We start from the raw sequence: 16196 nt of genomic DNA on the forward strand, positions 1-16196 counted from the left end.
TTTTTTTTTTTTTTTTTAACTTAGGACCTTGATCATCTAACATAAGTCTGGATGCATCTGAAAGTGGAACTGCTGTAACAAAGTGTATGTAGAGTTAAAGTTTTAATGTCGTGAAATCAAAACTTACAATGATATTTCATTAGCATCCTAATTTCCTATCTAAAAGGCACTACCTGTTTCGAAAAAGAAATTGGGTTATAATTTAAATGTGCAGTGGAAAGCAACTGGAAAAATGAACATAAGGGAATAAAAAACTCTACTGAGGACCAAGGCAGAGAAAATCGCGTAGAATCACATCATCTCTCAAAGGTGTTTTTAATATTCGGGTTAGCCAGGATTACAGACTTCTTGACAACTTTGCAACTACCTCCTTTAACTTAATTTTGAGTCCTAAATTTCTTAATTTAGAGCTTACAAATTAACATATGCAACCTAATGTACAAAGATTTAGGGGAATTTTATATATTCAAGGTTTTCGTGGCTTTTGAATTTGCTTTTGAATAATTGACATAAGTATTAACAATGTATGATACAAAATGTAAGAAGGGTGTAGAGCACTTCAAACTGATTCGCCGATTTTGCATAACAACTATTTTTGTACCTCGTTTTTCCTCTAAGAGAATTAAGATACTTCATGATGGAGTTGTGACTGCACAGGAATTTTACTAATCAACTTCAAAAATTAAGGTTTCACCTTACCACTTTTTATAGAGAGAAGACAGCTGTTAGAGTGCTTTTTATTGTTTCATGTGTTTATAAAGCCTAGGGATTGCTTAGTGGATATCATTAAACTACAAGGTGGAAGAAGAAAGTGTATTACTAATTTTAGTATTTGAATTGTTTTCTAAAGGCTTTACATTGCTGTTTTTGATGAAAAACTTTATCAATCAAAATCAAAATTCAGCTTTCAGCTAAATTTAGTAATCCCTTATTGAGAACATTTTATATCCTATGCCACAGCAGAGCATAGTCTTTGGTATAAGTTTGAATGCTCAATTTGCTACCGAACAACTGTGGGACTTGAGGTAAATTACAATCATGTGTTCCTTGAAAACAGGAGCTACCTTCCAAGCAACATGTTGTCAAGTGATTTCATTGCTGTGTAGGAACATCATAGAGTGTATTTACGCCACCCTAGATCGTGTAGCCTCATATATGCTGGGGCGCTGTGGTACAGCCTATTGCTCCTACGCTACAACCCTTACAGCAGGTTACTGTGCCAAATACTGGAGGTAATTATAGCACAATTATAACACTATGTATAATTGTGTGTATATATATTTGTGTCTCTAAACAGAAAAGGTATAGTAAATATATATATACACACACATTTAAAAATATATATACATATAAACATATGCATATATAGAAAACATATATACAGCCTTTTGACCACAGTGTCATTACATGGCCATCCCATGACTGTACTTAAACCTCTCTTGAGTTTTACTCTCTTCAGCTAAGAGAATGGAGATATTATCTACCAGGTAATAATTTTCAGAATTAAATGAAATCAAATAAATAAAGCACATAGCACCGTGGCCTAGCAAATCAGGGAAGATACAATAAGTGTGTCTTTACCTCTATGTACAAGACTTGGTACTTAGGGAAGGTCACAGTCCTGGGGGGGAGGGGGAGACAGAAACCCAATAATTACTTCATATGTAATAATTACTACATCCCCTGGGGTCCTCTAAAACTTTCTCCATATGCAATGCTGACCTGGAATATAAGGTGGTTATTTCCATTTTCCCAAACACACACACAGCTCTGCTACTGAAGGTGAAGTACAATTATAAAATCTATTTTTCTTGCCAGTGCCCTACATTTATGTTCTTAGAAAGGATAAGACTTATGTATAAAATGATTTAAACAATCAAGAAGTTTCTAAAGCTTTGTCTTCTGTAACTAGACCACAAGAAAAGTGCCATCCAGCTTAATAGAAGAATCCACAGCCATTTTTGCACATATACTTTAATACTTAGCCTTTAATACTTTAAAATTATTTGAAATGACTGACATTAAGATATATTTGGGGAGACAGCACAGCAGTTGCACAATTCACTACAAAATTTTAACATCTAAAGCAATATAACTGTGTTTTAGGTTTGGAAAGTTCTCCCTAAGCTGTTCCCCAGCTTCTTTTTCGACTAGGCAAGTATCTTTAAGCTTTTAAATTTCAAATTGTTGATATTTTTAAAAAGGCACCTTGAGGTTTTCTTAATATTAAAGATATAACATTTACTTTATAGCTTTCTATTTCATGACTAGAACCTTTTTGGCAAGTGACTTTCACATAGACTATAAGATTTTCTACATGCTTTTCAACAATACATTCGGCAGCTCTAACTCATACCTGAATACTCTGGACAACTGTCTAGAACTCCAGGCAGGGCCAAGGGGCTGGCAGCCAAGGCCCTTGCAGGCTTGCTGACCTATTTGGACAGTTTGTTAAATAGCAGGAAATTCAACCAGGCTTCCCTCTCGTATGCATGTCAATGCAGTGCACGGTGCTAATAGCCAGAGCATGCGGGATTCAGTCACAACATTTTAAGTCAGAAGGCGGGGTTCTTAGATAAAAAGAAAGCCATCCCCATTCTTGGAATTTTAAAAACACAGGATACAATTATCAATAACAAACTGGTTAGAAGGCCAAATGCATCATTTCAATATTGATTTGACAAATGTCAACAAGAATTTAAAAATTTAGAGTCAATTTACTGGTGACAGACATCACAAAATGGATCACACTGATTTCAGGTGTATCCGAGAGAAACTTCATAAATTGGAGATCTTGTCCATCATGGCTGAGTTTTTCACACCTCACTTCTAGCACCTGCTGTCAGAAAGACCACTGGTCAGCACCTAAAGATCTCATCAGATCCTAGATCAGTTTTAAGTAACTGCAGCACTCTGCAGAGGACAGTGGTCTCAACCAATTTGTTGGAGGCCTAAGAAATAATAAAAGCACTGGGTGGCGCCTGTGGCGGAGATGGCGGGTTCAAACCCAGTCTGGGCCAAAAACTGCAAAAAAGAAAATAATAATAAATAAATGAAATAAAGAAAATGTTAGAAACTGTTCTATGCGAAGGCACAAAGAATAAAGTTGGCAGGTAGCTGATAAAACGTGTCATGTAATGCAGCTTAAAACAATATAAAAGTATAAATATTTGTAAGTTATTTTTCCCTCCAGTGCTCTGGCTACTGCTGAAAACATCTAGTTCCACTTGGTAACTGGACTCTAGAAATATAAATGCTGGAATTTTCTGATGCTTATAAAGAAATGAAAAGAGTCACCTTAGTTATCAAAAAGGTAATTGCAAAGGGCACTGTTGCCTGAAATTCTGTAGTCACCTGAAAATTGAAATAATTTAAGGCAGGATTTCTTTAAATGTTTAGGTAGTTTCAAACCTAAACAGAATGGCCTAATGTGTAATTATCAAGCATGTACAGAAGAAATACATGAAATCAGAGGAGTGATGCAGGGAAAGAGCTGTTTGCAGTTTAAAAGTTTGAAGTTTTTTCTCCTCTTCAGCTGTTGGTGTAGGAGACACACAGCCTGACCAGGGCAGCCTCAAGGCCTAGGAATGGTTGTGTGATGACTGATGAGACATAAATTTCTTGCCTATTAATAGTTTCCCACTGTTAGAAGGCTACAGACATTGGCGAGCAAACAAGGTCTCAAGTTTTCCTTGTCCTGGGACAGGAATTCCAGGAGGGACCACGATGGGGGTCATACTAAACAGTCTGTTGACGAGGAGCACAAACACAACAGAACTGACCTTTGCATAAGCTTGCAAGTCTAGAATGTTCCTGAGGCAGGATCCGCTATGGGCCAAAGGTCCCAGCATCACAATAATAAATAACAGCTACATTTAGATACACACATTCAGGATGCATGCAAAAGGCCTTCCTAGCAGACTCAGGCCTTTTAAAGAAAATCCCTCTCGGAGCCCTCCCCAGAGAGGCCAAGACTCCCATGCACCTGCCCACCCCCCTCCCCCAGCACATGACGCAATTCATTTTGGCCTTCTGACCACCTGAGGCTACATTTCAGACCAGGTGACAGAGACGTCTCAAATACAAGATGGGCACTTCCAGGGGACCTAGCAGCAGGAAATGAAGTCAGACGACTTGGGGGGTGGGGTGGGGCATAGGGTTAGCACAACCCGGTAGATGTGAGTGCCCCACACAGAATGACAGCAGGAGCACCTTGTGGGCCGAAGCTCCAGGTTCCCGGCCCCCATGCAGCTCAAATGAAGTGGATCCAGCTCTCTTCACACTCTCCCCGTGGCATGTGCAGTGCGTGGCTGCGACACGTGAGGCTGTAGTCCTGGCTGCTGTTGTTGTCCCAGTACTCAGCACCAGCCACTCGGTAGCGCAGTGCAAAGTGTACGCGTGAGCCGAGCTCCAGCAAGAAGGGAGGCACCGGGAAACCAAAGGCGAAGACGTCCTCCGAGCCATCGGCACCCGCTGACCCGCGCCATCGCGCTATCGCTTCGTGTGTGCTGCGCCAGCCAGAAAAGGTGTAGCGCACCGCCACCTGCTTCTCGAAAGCCACGTTCCGCACGCGCACGGTACCGCTGATGCCAAGGTCTGAGCAAGTGACACGCTCTAGGCACACAAACTGATTCTGCAGGCGCTCCTCAAAGTCCGCGGCCTCGATGGGCGGCGGGAAATCGGGCACCAGGCACTGCAGGGTGAACTCCAGGTACTGGCTGCTGCAGCAGAGGTCCGAGTTGATGGCGAGCCGCGATAGCACGTGCAGCGGCACTGATGGGTTGTCTCCTGTGTTGAACACCTTAACTTGTGCCAACTCCAGGCCCAGTGCGTCTGCGAAGCGCACGCGGAGCTGCCGGCTGCAGCCCGGCCGACACGGCGCGCCTGGCGCGCCCGCGGACTTCTGGTGGCGCTCCGGGGAGCTGGGGAGCGAGCGCGCCCGCCGCAGGATGATGGGCCGCAGGTGGGGGTCGCAGCCCGATGGTGCCCGCAAGGGCTGCGGTGCGCAGCCCGGGCTCCCCGGGGGCCTACAGGGCCGTAGCTCCACGCCCGCGCTCCTTTCCAGGTCTGACAGACAGCTGAAGCTCCGGGGGGCCGGCCTTCGGGACCCCAGGGCGGCGGGTAGGATCGCGGAGCCTGGGCCTCTGGACATGACCCCCCAGGCCGTCGGAAGACGGGGATACAGAATCAAGGGGCAGCCTCCTGACCCTGCGTAAGCTCCTTACGTGTCCCAGGCGGTGGTCAGAAGCCCCAGAGTCTCTTTAGTATCTGCAATTTGTGGGGATCCCTTCGGCCCAGTTCGTTCGCCCCTAGTCTGCTACTTTGCCCCTCAAGCCGTCGCTTAGGCCGTTCGGTTCCTGCAGCTAAAGAGGAGCTTTTCTACAGAGACAAATTCTTTTTCTTTCTGAAGCTGCTGGGGGAGCACAGAGTGGCGCCTCCCTTTTTTCTGTTTTTTTCTTTTTCTTTCTTTCTTTCTTTTTTTTCCCTTGGAGCTTCTTGCAAGAAGGCTGCGTTCCGGAGCGGCCCCTCCCACCTTCCCCTTCCGCGGCGTTAACTTACAAGGCTGCAACTTGACCGGGTGCAACTTCCCAGAGAGCCTCGGCCCCGCCCCTCGTGACGCCTCCCGCAGGTTGGCCCTGGCTGGCGGGAGCGCTGCCGGGGAGCCCGGCGGATCTGAGCGCAGACGCCCGCGCCGCCAGCTCCGGCGCCCCTACCGCAGCGCGCCGCAGTGTGGCCTCCCCGGGCGCCGGAGAGGAAGGAAGGCAGGCGGCCTCGTCACGTGCCCTCTGCGGTCGCGAAACAGGTCTGATCAATTTCTGTTTTCATCTGCGTGGACTGTGTGCCGGTCGATCATAGATAGTGTCTGCACCATCCAAGGACACGGAAAATGCACGCTGAGTGCCCTTGGATTTATGGGTTAATGAGAACGGGGCGGAGAGGGGTACCCAGCCTTGCCAGGAACTGGTCCCAGGCTGAGTTTAAGGGTCTTTGGACACGATCACTGCAACCTGGACGCCCGGACAGGCAGAGGGAGCCTGGCTGCGTAGAGAAGCTGCATGTCCGCATAGCACCCACAATGCTTTGCCGCGCGGCGGGGTCAGCCAATTCCCTCGAGGGGTGGGGTTGGGGGTGGGGAGGTGCCGCTTCTCGCTGCCTCGGCGCGATGCCAGAGAGGAAGACATGGGAGCGAGAGTTAACACCCTGTGATGAATTATGCAGCTGCCCTGAATCAGCCTCTGGCGCTTGGGGAGCATTTTTGTAGCCTGAATCGCCCATGTTTAGCTTTGTTTCCGTACAAGTCGGAACCAGGGAGGCTGGAAGCTTTTTCCGTTGCCCTCTCCCTTGCCCAGCATCCTTAGGACCCTCGAGGCAGTCATTTCTTCCACCTTGTAACTTTGAACACAAAACTCTGCAGCCTTTGGCATAAAGCTTGTCAGGTGAAATGAAGTGTAAAGATACCTGATGATTATGGCATAATCCATTAATTGTGAGAGCCCATATATGATTTTATTACCATCTTACATAAACCAACTGAAAAAAGCTTACATAGTTATTGTGGAAAAAATACAGGAAAGTTTCTGAAAGGAAATTAAAATCTTCTGTAACCCCACCTCTTCCGTTTTACAGAGGCAAGGGAAATTACATCAGTGCTCTTTTAATAAGTGCAAAACACTCAAAGTAAGAGGGAATAACAGTGATCTGGGGTATGGGTGGACAGCACGCCACAGATGTCATACAGTATGTAATGTGTATGCATATATGGAAACCCTAGGAATGGGCTGGTGTGATAGGGAAGACAGAACCATTCAGAGGGGGCTTCCCCACTGCAGTTGAGGTTCTGTGAAAACAGAGATGTGCATAATCCCTGCCATTTTCTAGGCAATTTGGTAATTATTTGCTGAATGAACATGGAAGTTTTGGAATAACTCCTGACTTTATTTACTTTTCGAAATTTCCCAAACATATTATTTCCAAAGAGGTTATACACGTGTGTAGAGGAAGAGAGAAAGGGATGAAGTCCATTCACAGTATGTTAGTAGCGAGACACTTACTGTTATCTAATATCTGCTAGGCAAACAAGCAAGCAGACAAGACTCCACAGTCAATAAAAGACAGTATCTCCCCGGCAGCACCTCTGGCTCAGTGAGTAGGGTGCCGGCCCCATATACTGAGGGTGGTGGGTTCAAACCCAGCCCCAGCCAAACTGCAACAAAAAAATAGCCGAGTATTGTGGCAGGCGCCTGTAGTCCAAGCTACTCAGGAGACAAGAGAATCACCTAAGCCCAAGAGCTGGAGGTTGCTGTGAGCTGTGATGCCACAGACAGCACTCTACCGAGGGCAACAAAGTGAGACTCTGTTTCTAAAAACAAAAAAAAAGACAGTATCTCCCTCCCCCATTGTTTCACAACTCAGAATAGGAATGACTGTGCAGTCACAACCCCAATATTTCAATACCATGCGAAGATTTTAAAAAGGGGAGCGGGGAATTAACGCAATACTGATGGTAGGACCATTTGCAACAGGTACTTACTGACAGTGTTCTGTTGCTTCTAGTTCCGGTGGTGAGGAGTCCTTTTCAAATATAAGAGGAATAAAGAAGTTACCTCCCCAGCTGTCATCATCTTCCAACAGGTTGGGCAAGAGTATTTTGAGCACTACCCAAAAGGTGATGTAAACTTACAGGAAAAACCTTAGATTTGTTCTGGGTTTTTTTGTTCTTATCTGTTGTGTGCATGTGTGTGTGTGTTCACAGTACTTACTACTGCATGCCTGTTTTTTAGACAGTCCATCAGACCCTAGATGATGATCAGCCATGTGATTTTTTCAAGAAAAGGAATAGGGTGAATGAATCTCATCAGAAAAACAGGTAAATGGTTTTAGTATGGTTGTTTTATCTTGCAAAAGGCACATTATCTCAAGTCTCCAGATTGAATATGTAAATTTAAACCATGTGTCTAAGACATACACATTTTTTTTTTAATCTAGCAGAAATGAAAGTGGTTTTAAGCATTATTAGTTGGTAAGGACTCCAGCGTTCATAATTCTGGCTGTGTTAGTAGAATCTATAATTACCTTTCTATGTTAGTTTCCTTTGATATAAAAGGATACTGACAATAATTAACTCTGTAGAAGTACACTGACAGCTAGAAGACACAAAATAATGCCCATTGCTTCATTTTTTCATTCATTCATGCAGCATTTGTTGAGCACAACAATTCATAGGTAATATTTTTTCAAATAATTGCTCAGTTTGGTTAAAACCACTGGGGAAATGAATGTCTAAGGTTCCCAGAAAGCATGTTTACCATCCATACCTGTTCACCCCATTTGGCTGTCTTACAGAGAAATATTATTAATCTTAGTCCAATGTGATGTTCTTGCTAAATAAACTAAAAAAACAGTATTTTCAACTCTGATATGAGATTCTACCTCAAAATAAATTATTGTAAAAGGAATCAGTTTCCACACTAGTAATGCACACAGCATTCCTTATTCCCATTTATCTGCCATTCACAGGATAGCATTAACTCTGTGTTCTCATTAGTTTTGTATTGTAAAGCACCACACAGATTTTATTTTTGTCCTTTTAACACGATTTTCCCAGATGTGTTTCCTAATTGAAAATACTTTAATAAACGTTTGGTTTAATGTATAGGTTTTTATGCACTTTTACATATTAAGATTTTCCTTTGCTCAGAATCACCACTAATCAGTGATTAAACGCCATAAAACTTGCATTTTATATCCTATTTACATCTATTTTAAAATAGACATATAAACGAAAGCTGTGGATTTTACTTATAAATGTTGTAAATTACTGGTTATCATTGACAGACTAGATTATGAGTTCTAGGATAGATTATTTTGCTAAACTTATGTTTTTGAAAGTACACAATTGGTCTAAAACAGAAATAAGCACTTTGATAACTGTTAATGCTTTTCTTTCTTTCTTTTTTTCTTTCTTTTTTTTTAATTGAGACAGAGTCTAGTGAGACTAGCCTGTGTCACCCTCAGTAGATTGTCGGGCATCACAGCTCACAGCAACCTCAGACTCATGGGCTTGAGCAGTTCTCTTGCCTCAGCCTCCCAAGTAGCTGGGACTACAGGCGCCTGCCACAACACCTGGCTATTTTTTTGTTGCAGATGTCATTGTTGTTTAGCTGGCCCCGGGCTGAGTTTGAACCCACCAGCCTTCATGCATGTGGCTGACACTGTAACCACTGAGCTACAGGCACTAAGCCATGTTAATGCTTTTCTTTTATGAAGTTAAATATGAGTGAAATTTATGCATTCATGTGTGTTATGTAATGTTTCTCAAGTAGAGTATTATGTGGAAAAATGTTTTATAAAACTCCTTCTATAAGGAATTTAGAGGCTGTAAATTTTCCAATGCCTAGTAATAGCAGAATCAAAAAAAAAAAAAGCCTAAGTAGTGGATTCTTTTCATTTGTTTAGTCATATCCAGATCATTTCTTGTTGTATGTAATAAGAATTGCAGTTTTATTTTTCCTAGCAGTATGAATGCTGGCCCGTCTTGGAATAAAGTGCAGCATCCGAAGAATTCAGCAGGAAAAAGACAGAGTCAACCTCAAAGACCCCATGTTTCTTCCCAGCTGAGAAATAGCCTTGTAAGTGTCTCCCAGCCAGCTGAGGATAAACTTAAAGAAAGTGTTTTCCAAGACAAACCCCCCGAAAGGAATCTACTGGGACCTAGGTGTCAGGGGGCCTCCGGGAGCAAATTGTTTCTTGATTTTCAGTCAATGAAAATTATTAAAGAAGATGCTGATGAGGACAGTGCAAGTGATCTCTCTGACTCAGAAAGAATTCCCATTCCCCCTTCTCCCCTCACACCTCCAGATCTGAATCTTCGAGCTGAAGAAATTGATCCAGTTTACTTCGATCTTCACCCAGGTCAGGGCCATGCAAAGCCTGGATACCACTACCCTGATTTCCTCCCACCCCCTTTCAGCTCCTGGGACCTGCGGGACATGGCCCTGCTTCTGAATGCAGAGGGTAAAGCTGAGGCCGTGCCTCAGGTGGCAGGACTTCTGGGGAAGTATATCGACAGGCTTGTTCAGCTTGAGTGGCTGCAGATCCAGACCATCCAGGGTGAGAAAGGGAAGGGGACCAAAGCCAGGCCTCCCACTGCACCTGGGACCTTGGGGGCTTTGAAAAGCCCTGGGAGAAGTAAGCTGATCACTAGTGCTCTGTCCAAGCCGCTACCTCACCAGGAGGGGGCTTCCAAGTCAGGCCCCTCACGAAAGAAAGATTTCCACCACGAAGAAGCCCATGCACCATATTACACACTCAAGACTGCTCCCAAACCCAGTGATTTACTGGGAAGTAGCAGGTTGTGTTCTCAGAAACAAACCCTTGCAATGAGGACAGAAGAGAAGAAAAAAAAATCAAGTAAGAGTACCAAGCTGCAGCCCTGGGATTTGTCCTGCAGTGACAGCCGCTCTCAGATGGAAACGGATGGTAACATTCGCACTCCCAGGCAGTCAGCCGTGAGTCTGGACACAGCCAGCTCCTGTAAGGGTGCCAGGACACAAGCACATGCGAATCTTAAGAAAAAGGGAAATGCAAATAGCTGTGGTCGTGCCGCTCCATCCAGTGAGAAAAGGCTCAGAACAAATGGCATAAAGCAAAGCACATACGAATTAAAATAATATCTGAGATGATAAATTGCAGAGACCTGCAGATATGCAAATATTGGAGTGCTTCCCAAAGTTATGAAACTGTGAATTTTAAGAAATGTGATTACTGACGTAGAAGTCATTGATTGGCTCTTTTGTCTGTCCTTATTTCCACCCCTACTGGGTTATTTTCCAAGAGAGGTGTCCTTCTATGAGACTTTCTTTGCATTAACAGTCTTAAGCAAATGAGAGCCCTTTCGAGAAAAAAATATCACCAAAGTATGTGCCACATAAAGGTGTACAATGGCAACACTCCAAGGGAAGAGTCAGGAAACTGGCCTATGCAGAACAGATAGGGGTGTTCAGCTCCCCATTTTCCTTTGCACAGAAGCATGTAAAATATCACATGTCAGCTTGGTTGTCTGGGGACAGAGTCTCTGTCTTCTGCCCCAGGTGAAGGGCAGTGCATCCGTAGAGTGCAGTGCTGTCACTTACAGCAACCTCAAACTTTTGTGTTCAAGTGATTGTCCTGCCTGAGCCTGCTGTGTACCTGGAACTACAGGCAAGCACCACCTGCGGGCTAATTTTTCTATTTTTGGTAGAGACAGGATCTGGCTCCATTTCAGTCTGGTCTTAAACTCCCAAACTCTAGCAATTCTCCCTCATTTGCCTCCCAGAGTGCTAGGATTGCAGGCATAAGCCACCATGCCCGGCGTGAAAATATTTTAAATAACAATCCTAAATGTTTAAAGTAAGGTCTTTGTCACCATGCTTCCTGTCCTCTTTCAGAAACTGTTCAAGCAGAATTTCCGTTCATTTTACCCGTAGAAGTTTTGGTCCCTTCTTAAGTTAGGGAGCATATGAGTTTCTATTTTGAGCAGCTTCTATCACTAAGCTGCTTGCTCTTTAAAGACAGTGATATCTAGCACTTTAATATGTGAGGTTCTTTTTAGGGCACTTTAAGTTCAGAAGTGGTGGCAAAGTCCACTTGCAGGTTCTCTAAACTGAGGTTGTCGTAATTTGCAGACTTTCCCATTTGGAAAGCCCCTGGATTTAAGCATGATTATTGCTCTTTGGTGGGACCAACAGTAAAGTATTTGACACCCTAGAATTGCTGGCATGTAAGAGGTGGCAGAGGGAATTACTTCATAATTTATAAGAAAAGGGCTCATTATAGGATTAAAATACATGAAACCAATTTAAATGGAGTAATTATCAAGTTACTGATTTGAGTTCTAGATCCTGTTGTCCCAAGCCAAAAATAATGATCTGTATTAGTTAGTTTGCAAGAGTAGGGTTTTTAAATCCTTCCTGGGAATTGGAGCGGGTGAGAACACGTTTAAGGTTGGAGGGGGAGTGGGGTATGAATGAAGTTACGGGAAGTCCTCTGACTGTCCTCTGGCCTTGTGGCTCCATGGCTCTCCTGGAGACTGTGGTTTAATAATATTTACTTATTCCTGTAGTTGTGCTGTGCACTTTCTGTTCATACTGGCGAAACTCTTCTAAAACTTTGGTTGATTGTTTCTTGATATGCAGGGTGTTTCGATGAACAGTTAATTTTATCCCTTCAAACAATTGTGTTTTTTAAGGAAAAAAACTTGTGTTTTTGACCTACATGCTTCTGTTTTTCTCATTTTGGGGGCAAATGAAATACTTGGCATTTCTCCCTCGAAGATCTGTAATAGCTTACAGACTTTTCATACAGCGGAAAATGTCATTGGGAACAGTGTAAAGACGAGATGGATTTATAATTTAAACAATGTACAAAGGTTAAATTGTAAGATCTTCTTTTAAAATCTGGTTTGAATCATTCCAAACCACAAACCCACATTTTTTATGGTGGTTTTCTTCTTTCAAGACTTTATTTTCTTGTTTGTACAGGTTCCCTCTTTCCCTCTTCATCTCCTGGAGAAAGCATGCCCTTATGTCTGCATCTCGTATCTTTCCTTAGGAACAAAAGATGGACGCGTAGTAAGTGTTGCTTCCATTGTCCTCAACTGTGGTCTGACTTTTGTACTCAGTATATATTTTGTATTTGGAAAATTTAGTACTAGTCATAGTGTTCATGTGGTTCCTGAGTGATACCCTGTGTGTCCCTTGCCTGCCCTGATTCTTGTGAGCCAAGATTAGTCCATTATTTATGGCTGGCATCTCACTTACGAGTCTGTCTCTGCTGGATTTTGTGCAGCTCTTTATGAAGTTTCCTGGCTAATAAATATCCAGGAGCATGCTGTTCTGTACATATACACAAACAGGCATGCCCATATCCGCACTGCTCATGTTAATACTAAAGCATTTATGCCGAGTTGCTGCCCTTCCTAGGATGTTTCCGTGTGAGTGCTCTAGAGACCTCAAGTTGTTAGGGGAATGTGTGTGTCTGGGCTGAAGACCGTCACGATTAAGAAATTTAGAAGGAACGCCTCAAACATTTGTTCCCAGATCTTTTAATTGAAATCGCTTGCACACTCTGGGGAGTAGCCATAACTTCTTATGTTCAGACAGTTTAAGAAGCTTGAAAAAGTGACTTTGCTTGTTAACTTTTTGGCCTCAGGTTGATTGCCAATTTCAGCCAGTATTATTGTCATTGGATCAGAGCTCCAAATGAGTTAAGGTTAGGTTTATTATAGAATCCTCATAAGCACAATTTTAATGTTATGATTTCTGACACGCATATCTAACACATCCTAATCCACTAAATGCTGCAGATAAAAATATTGCTGTTTTCAAGCAGACACCATTGGAAAACTGAATTATGAACTCAGTGCATCATGTCAGAATCATCAGGCGTCCTGTAGTCTAGTGACAGGAGTCATTGCATTTCCAAGAAGTGCCTCTTGTTTCTGGGGAATTGTTTACACACATACCCTGCATCTAAACCAATTAAAACAATCCAAGGTTAATTTATATACGAAAAAATATTTTAGGCTTAGAATCATTTAGCAGTAAAGGTTGTTTAAAAAGTATAGAAACGAGCTACAAAAATACATCTGAATTTGCCATGATTGCTCAGGTTTAGACTCTTTCCCAACTCTCGCTAAACAGGTTGAGAGTCTGGAACTAAGTTGAATGGGGTAGAATTGGTGGCCTGTAACAAAAACGATGGGGCAGAGAATATAGTTGGTCTTGCAGTAGCTTATGGCAGAAAGAAGGATGGTCGTGGAGGTTCTTGGGCCTATTAAGCTACTTTCCAGAAAGATACAAGAATTCCTACCTTCCATGATATGAAATACTGTGTATCTCCTCTTTCTTTTATGCTCATTTACTTGAGTAGTTACATAAAAATATAAAACTCTTGGTGGTACTGTATTTCAAGATAATTCAGAAGCAGTATTTAATTATTTAGGTGCCTGTACAAGACTTTATTCGAAATGGCCTGAAGATAATTCAGCATGTTTGTTATTCGCTGTTAAAACAATTGTATGTTTGGTTTTGTATGTAATAAGACAGAACTTGTAAGTTATTGTGAACTTGGATTTCTCCTTCCTTGAGATCAATTAAACAGCAGAGAAATATTATTTGGATTTTCCTGGTATTGTTTTGTTTGACTTTATGCAGTTCCCCATTGAAGTTTATCTGTATCTTCTTCCTGGTTATTTCAAAAACTTGGTCAGGATGAAATTCTGTTCCAAATCCTGTTTTACCACGAAGCGACATTCACAGCCAAAGCACGTGTTACCTTTCCAGACATATCTGAGAAGCATTGCTGTACATTTCTTGAGTCCCTATTCCCTCGATTACCCACCCCCCACCCCCGAAATGTGTGAGGGAACAGGTTGCAAATTCAATGAGCATAAAATTAACATGCACTTTGATGTTTGTATCCAGAAATGAGCACTGTCTCTTTTAAGGAAGTGACCTGGTTAAGACATGGTGGTTTTGAGCAGCTCCCACTGCAAATGAACAGAAAGGTTCTTGCTCCTCTTTCTAAACTCACTTCTGACGATGAAATGCATTCTTTGTAGTCTACCAAATTGTGGCAATAGCGTTTGGGGGTTTAAAAAATAATTGTTTAGTATGGTATGAAAATTAACTATGCTGGAAGTTTAAAATCCTTTTTTGTGTAGGAAATGGTAGATTATTTTTGGATGTTACTATTTTATTATCCACCAGGTGGTGACTAAACTCTTTCAGATGGCAGTGAATTTGCCTGTGGCTACCTTCTAATTGAATAAAAAGGTGTTTACTGGAATCAAAAAGAAATAAGAGAGAAAGGATTGTATTTCAGACCCAAACCATGTTCTTAATTTAAGTTCACTTGCCCTCTGAGAACTAAATGGCATATTTTATTTAGTTAAGTTCTGTGGAAGAGTCTCTTTGATTTATTGAACATTCCCATGTCATGAAACACCATGTCTCTTATAGAATAATGCTCAAGGAAGTAACGTAAATCATTAATTTATAAAAATCTTCATAGAGATGCCTATTCTGTAAAATACACTTTGGATATTTCTGTCCTTGGCAGTTTAGTATTTAAAGAATTAATTTTAATAACACTGGAAAAGATATATGGAATGTAAAAATAAGACTCATGAATATAATTATAATTGTCCTAGCTTCAGCATTTAAAAGAAAACTAACAATGTGTATTTAGCATTAGATTAGTGAAGCCAGCCCAGCTTTAGGCAGAATTGCTCAAATTGTGAGCCCCTCCTCAGATCTGCTGAGTCAAAGTCTGCTTTTTAACAAGCTCCTTGGTACATTAAAGTTTGAGAAACCTGCTTCCCTGATGCTTAGTCTGCTCACTTGAGCTGAGTTGGCAGGTTTTGTGGTGCTTTAATGGCTGTAAAGGCCTCTCTTCCCAGGCTTGGGCGGCTATAAACAGCCATTGGCTTATCTCTGCCTGTTTTCTTCATTACCTGAGCTCCTGGGTGGCTGCTTGGCTTATGAATACGTCACAAAAGTAAACGACTTGTGGCCTCTGATCTGATCATCTGCTCTGCCGGAGGGTGCTGAGAGGTTGAGGTCTCTTAGACCACATACTCTGGTATTTTTATTTATTTTTTTAATTTGTTTATTTATCAGTTAGAGACAGGGTCTCACTCTGTTGCCCAGGCTGGAGGGCAGTGACATGTTCGTGGCTCACTGCAGCTGTGAGCTCCTGGGTTCCAGGGATCCTCCTGCTTCACAACAGGGTCTTGCTGTGTTGCCCACGCAGGTCTCAAACTCCTGGCCTCAATCAGTCCTCTCACCTCAGCCTCCCAAAGAGCTGGGATTACAGGTGTGACCCACCATGCCCAGCCTGTGGCTGGGATTACGGGTGTGACCCACCATGCCCAGCCTGTACTCTTCTAATTTTAAACTCCCGGAAGGGACACTCGCTGTGCCCTCTCTCTTCCCATCAGCGCTGTCTTCACTCTGGCCAGCTTTTCGAGAGTCTTCACTCTGCCCCCACATTTCCCTTCACACCCACCTCTTGAGACCACTGCTTAGAAAGTGAGGAGAACAGAAAGGAGGGCCTTGCTTTTTTTCCCTTTTTTGCTTTTTTCCCCACAGTTTTCTTTTCTTATTTCTTTCTTCCTACATTCCTTCCTTCCTTTCTTTTCTTTTTTTTTTTTTTTT

General features: G+C 42.6%; 3 protein-coding genes across 5 annotated transcripts in view; 1 reads left to right on the plus strand and 2 right to left on the minus strand.

Annotated features, from left to right (window-relative positions):
* SYCP2 (synaptonemal complex protein 2) overlaps window positions 1–7581 on the minus strand; it is a 64509-nt gene extending 56928 nt beyond the window's left edge. The window contains exon 1 of the mRNA XM_023512005.1: window positions 7532–7581. The gene's annotated coding sequence lies outside the window, so the exon portion shown is untranslated. The remainder of the gene's footprint in view (window positions 1–7531) is intronic.
* Window positions 3085–5159, minus strand: PPP1R3D (protein phosphatase 1 regulatory subunit 3D). Its single transcript, XM_003787751.3, has one exon. The coding sequence runs from the start codon at window positions 5150–5152 to the stop codon at window positions 4253–4255; it is 900 nt and encodes a 299-aa protein (XP_003787799.1). The 5' UTR covers window positions 5153–5159; the 3' UTR covers window positions 3085–4252.
* On the plus strand, window positions 5720–11136 carry FAM217B (family with sequence similarity 217 member B). Of its 3 annotated transcripts, XM_003787752.3 has the most exons (4): window positions 5720–5803; window positions 7555–7666; window positions 7782–7867; window positions 9515–11136. In XM_003787752.3, exon 4 carries the CDS (start codon window positions 9519–9521, stop codon window positions 10668–10670), a length of 1152 nt encoding a protein of 383 aa, XP_003787800.1. In that variant the 5' UTR covers window positions 5720–5803; window positions 7555–7666; window positions 7782–7867; window positions 9515–9518; the 3' UTR covers window positions 10671–11136. The 3 variants fall into 3 exon arrangements, with proteins under 3 accessions (XP_003787800.1, XP_023367776.1, XP_023367777.1); XM_023512008.1 differs by lacking the exon at window positions 5720–5803 and having other exon boundaries at window positions 7381–7666; window positions 9518–11136; XM_023512009.1 differs by lacking the exon at window positions 5720–5803 and having other exon boundaries at window positions 7381–7632.
* The last annotated feature ends 5060 nt before the right edge of the window (window positions 11137–16196 follow it).

The sequence above is a fragment of the Otolemur garnettii genome, unplaced genomic scaffold, assembly GCF_000181295.1.
Source record: "Otolemur garnettii isolate 467f Iridium unplaced genomic scaffold, OtoGar3 scaffold00023, whole genome shotgun sequence".
Taxonomy (NCBI): domain Eukaryota; kingdom Metazoa; phylum Chordata; class Mammalia; order Primates; family Galagidae; genus Otolemur; species Otolemur garnettii.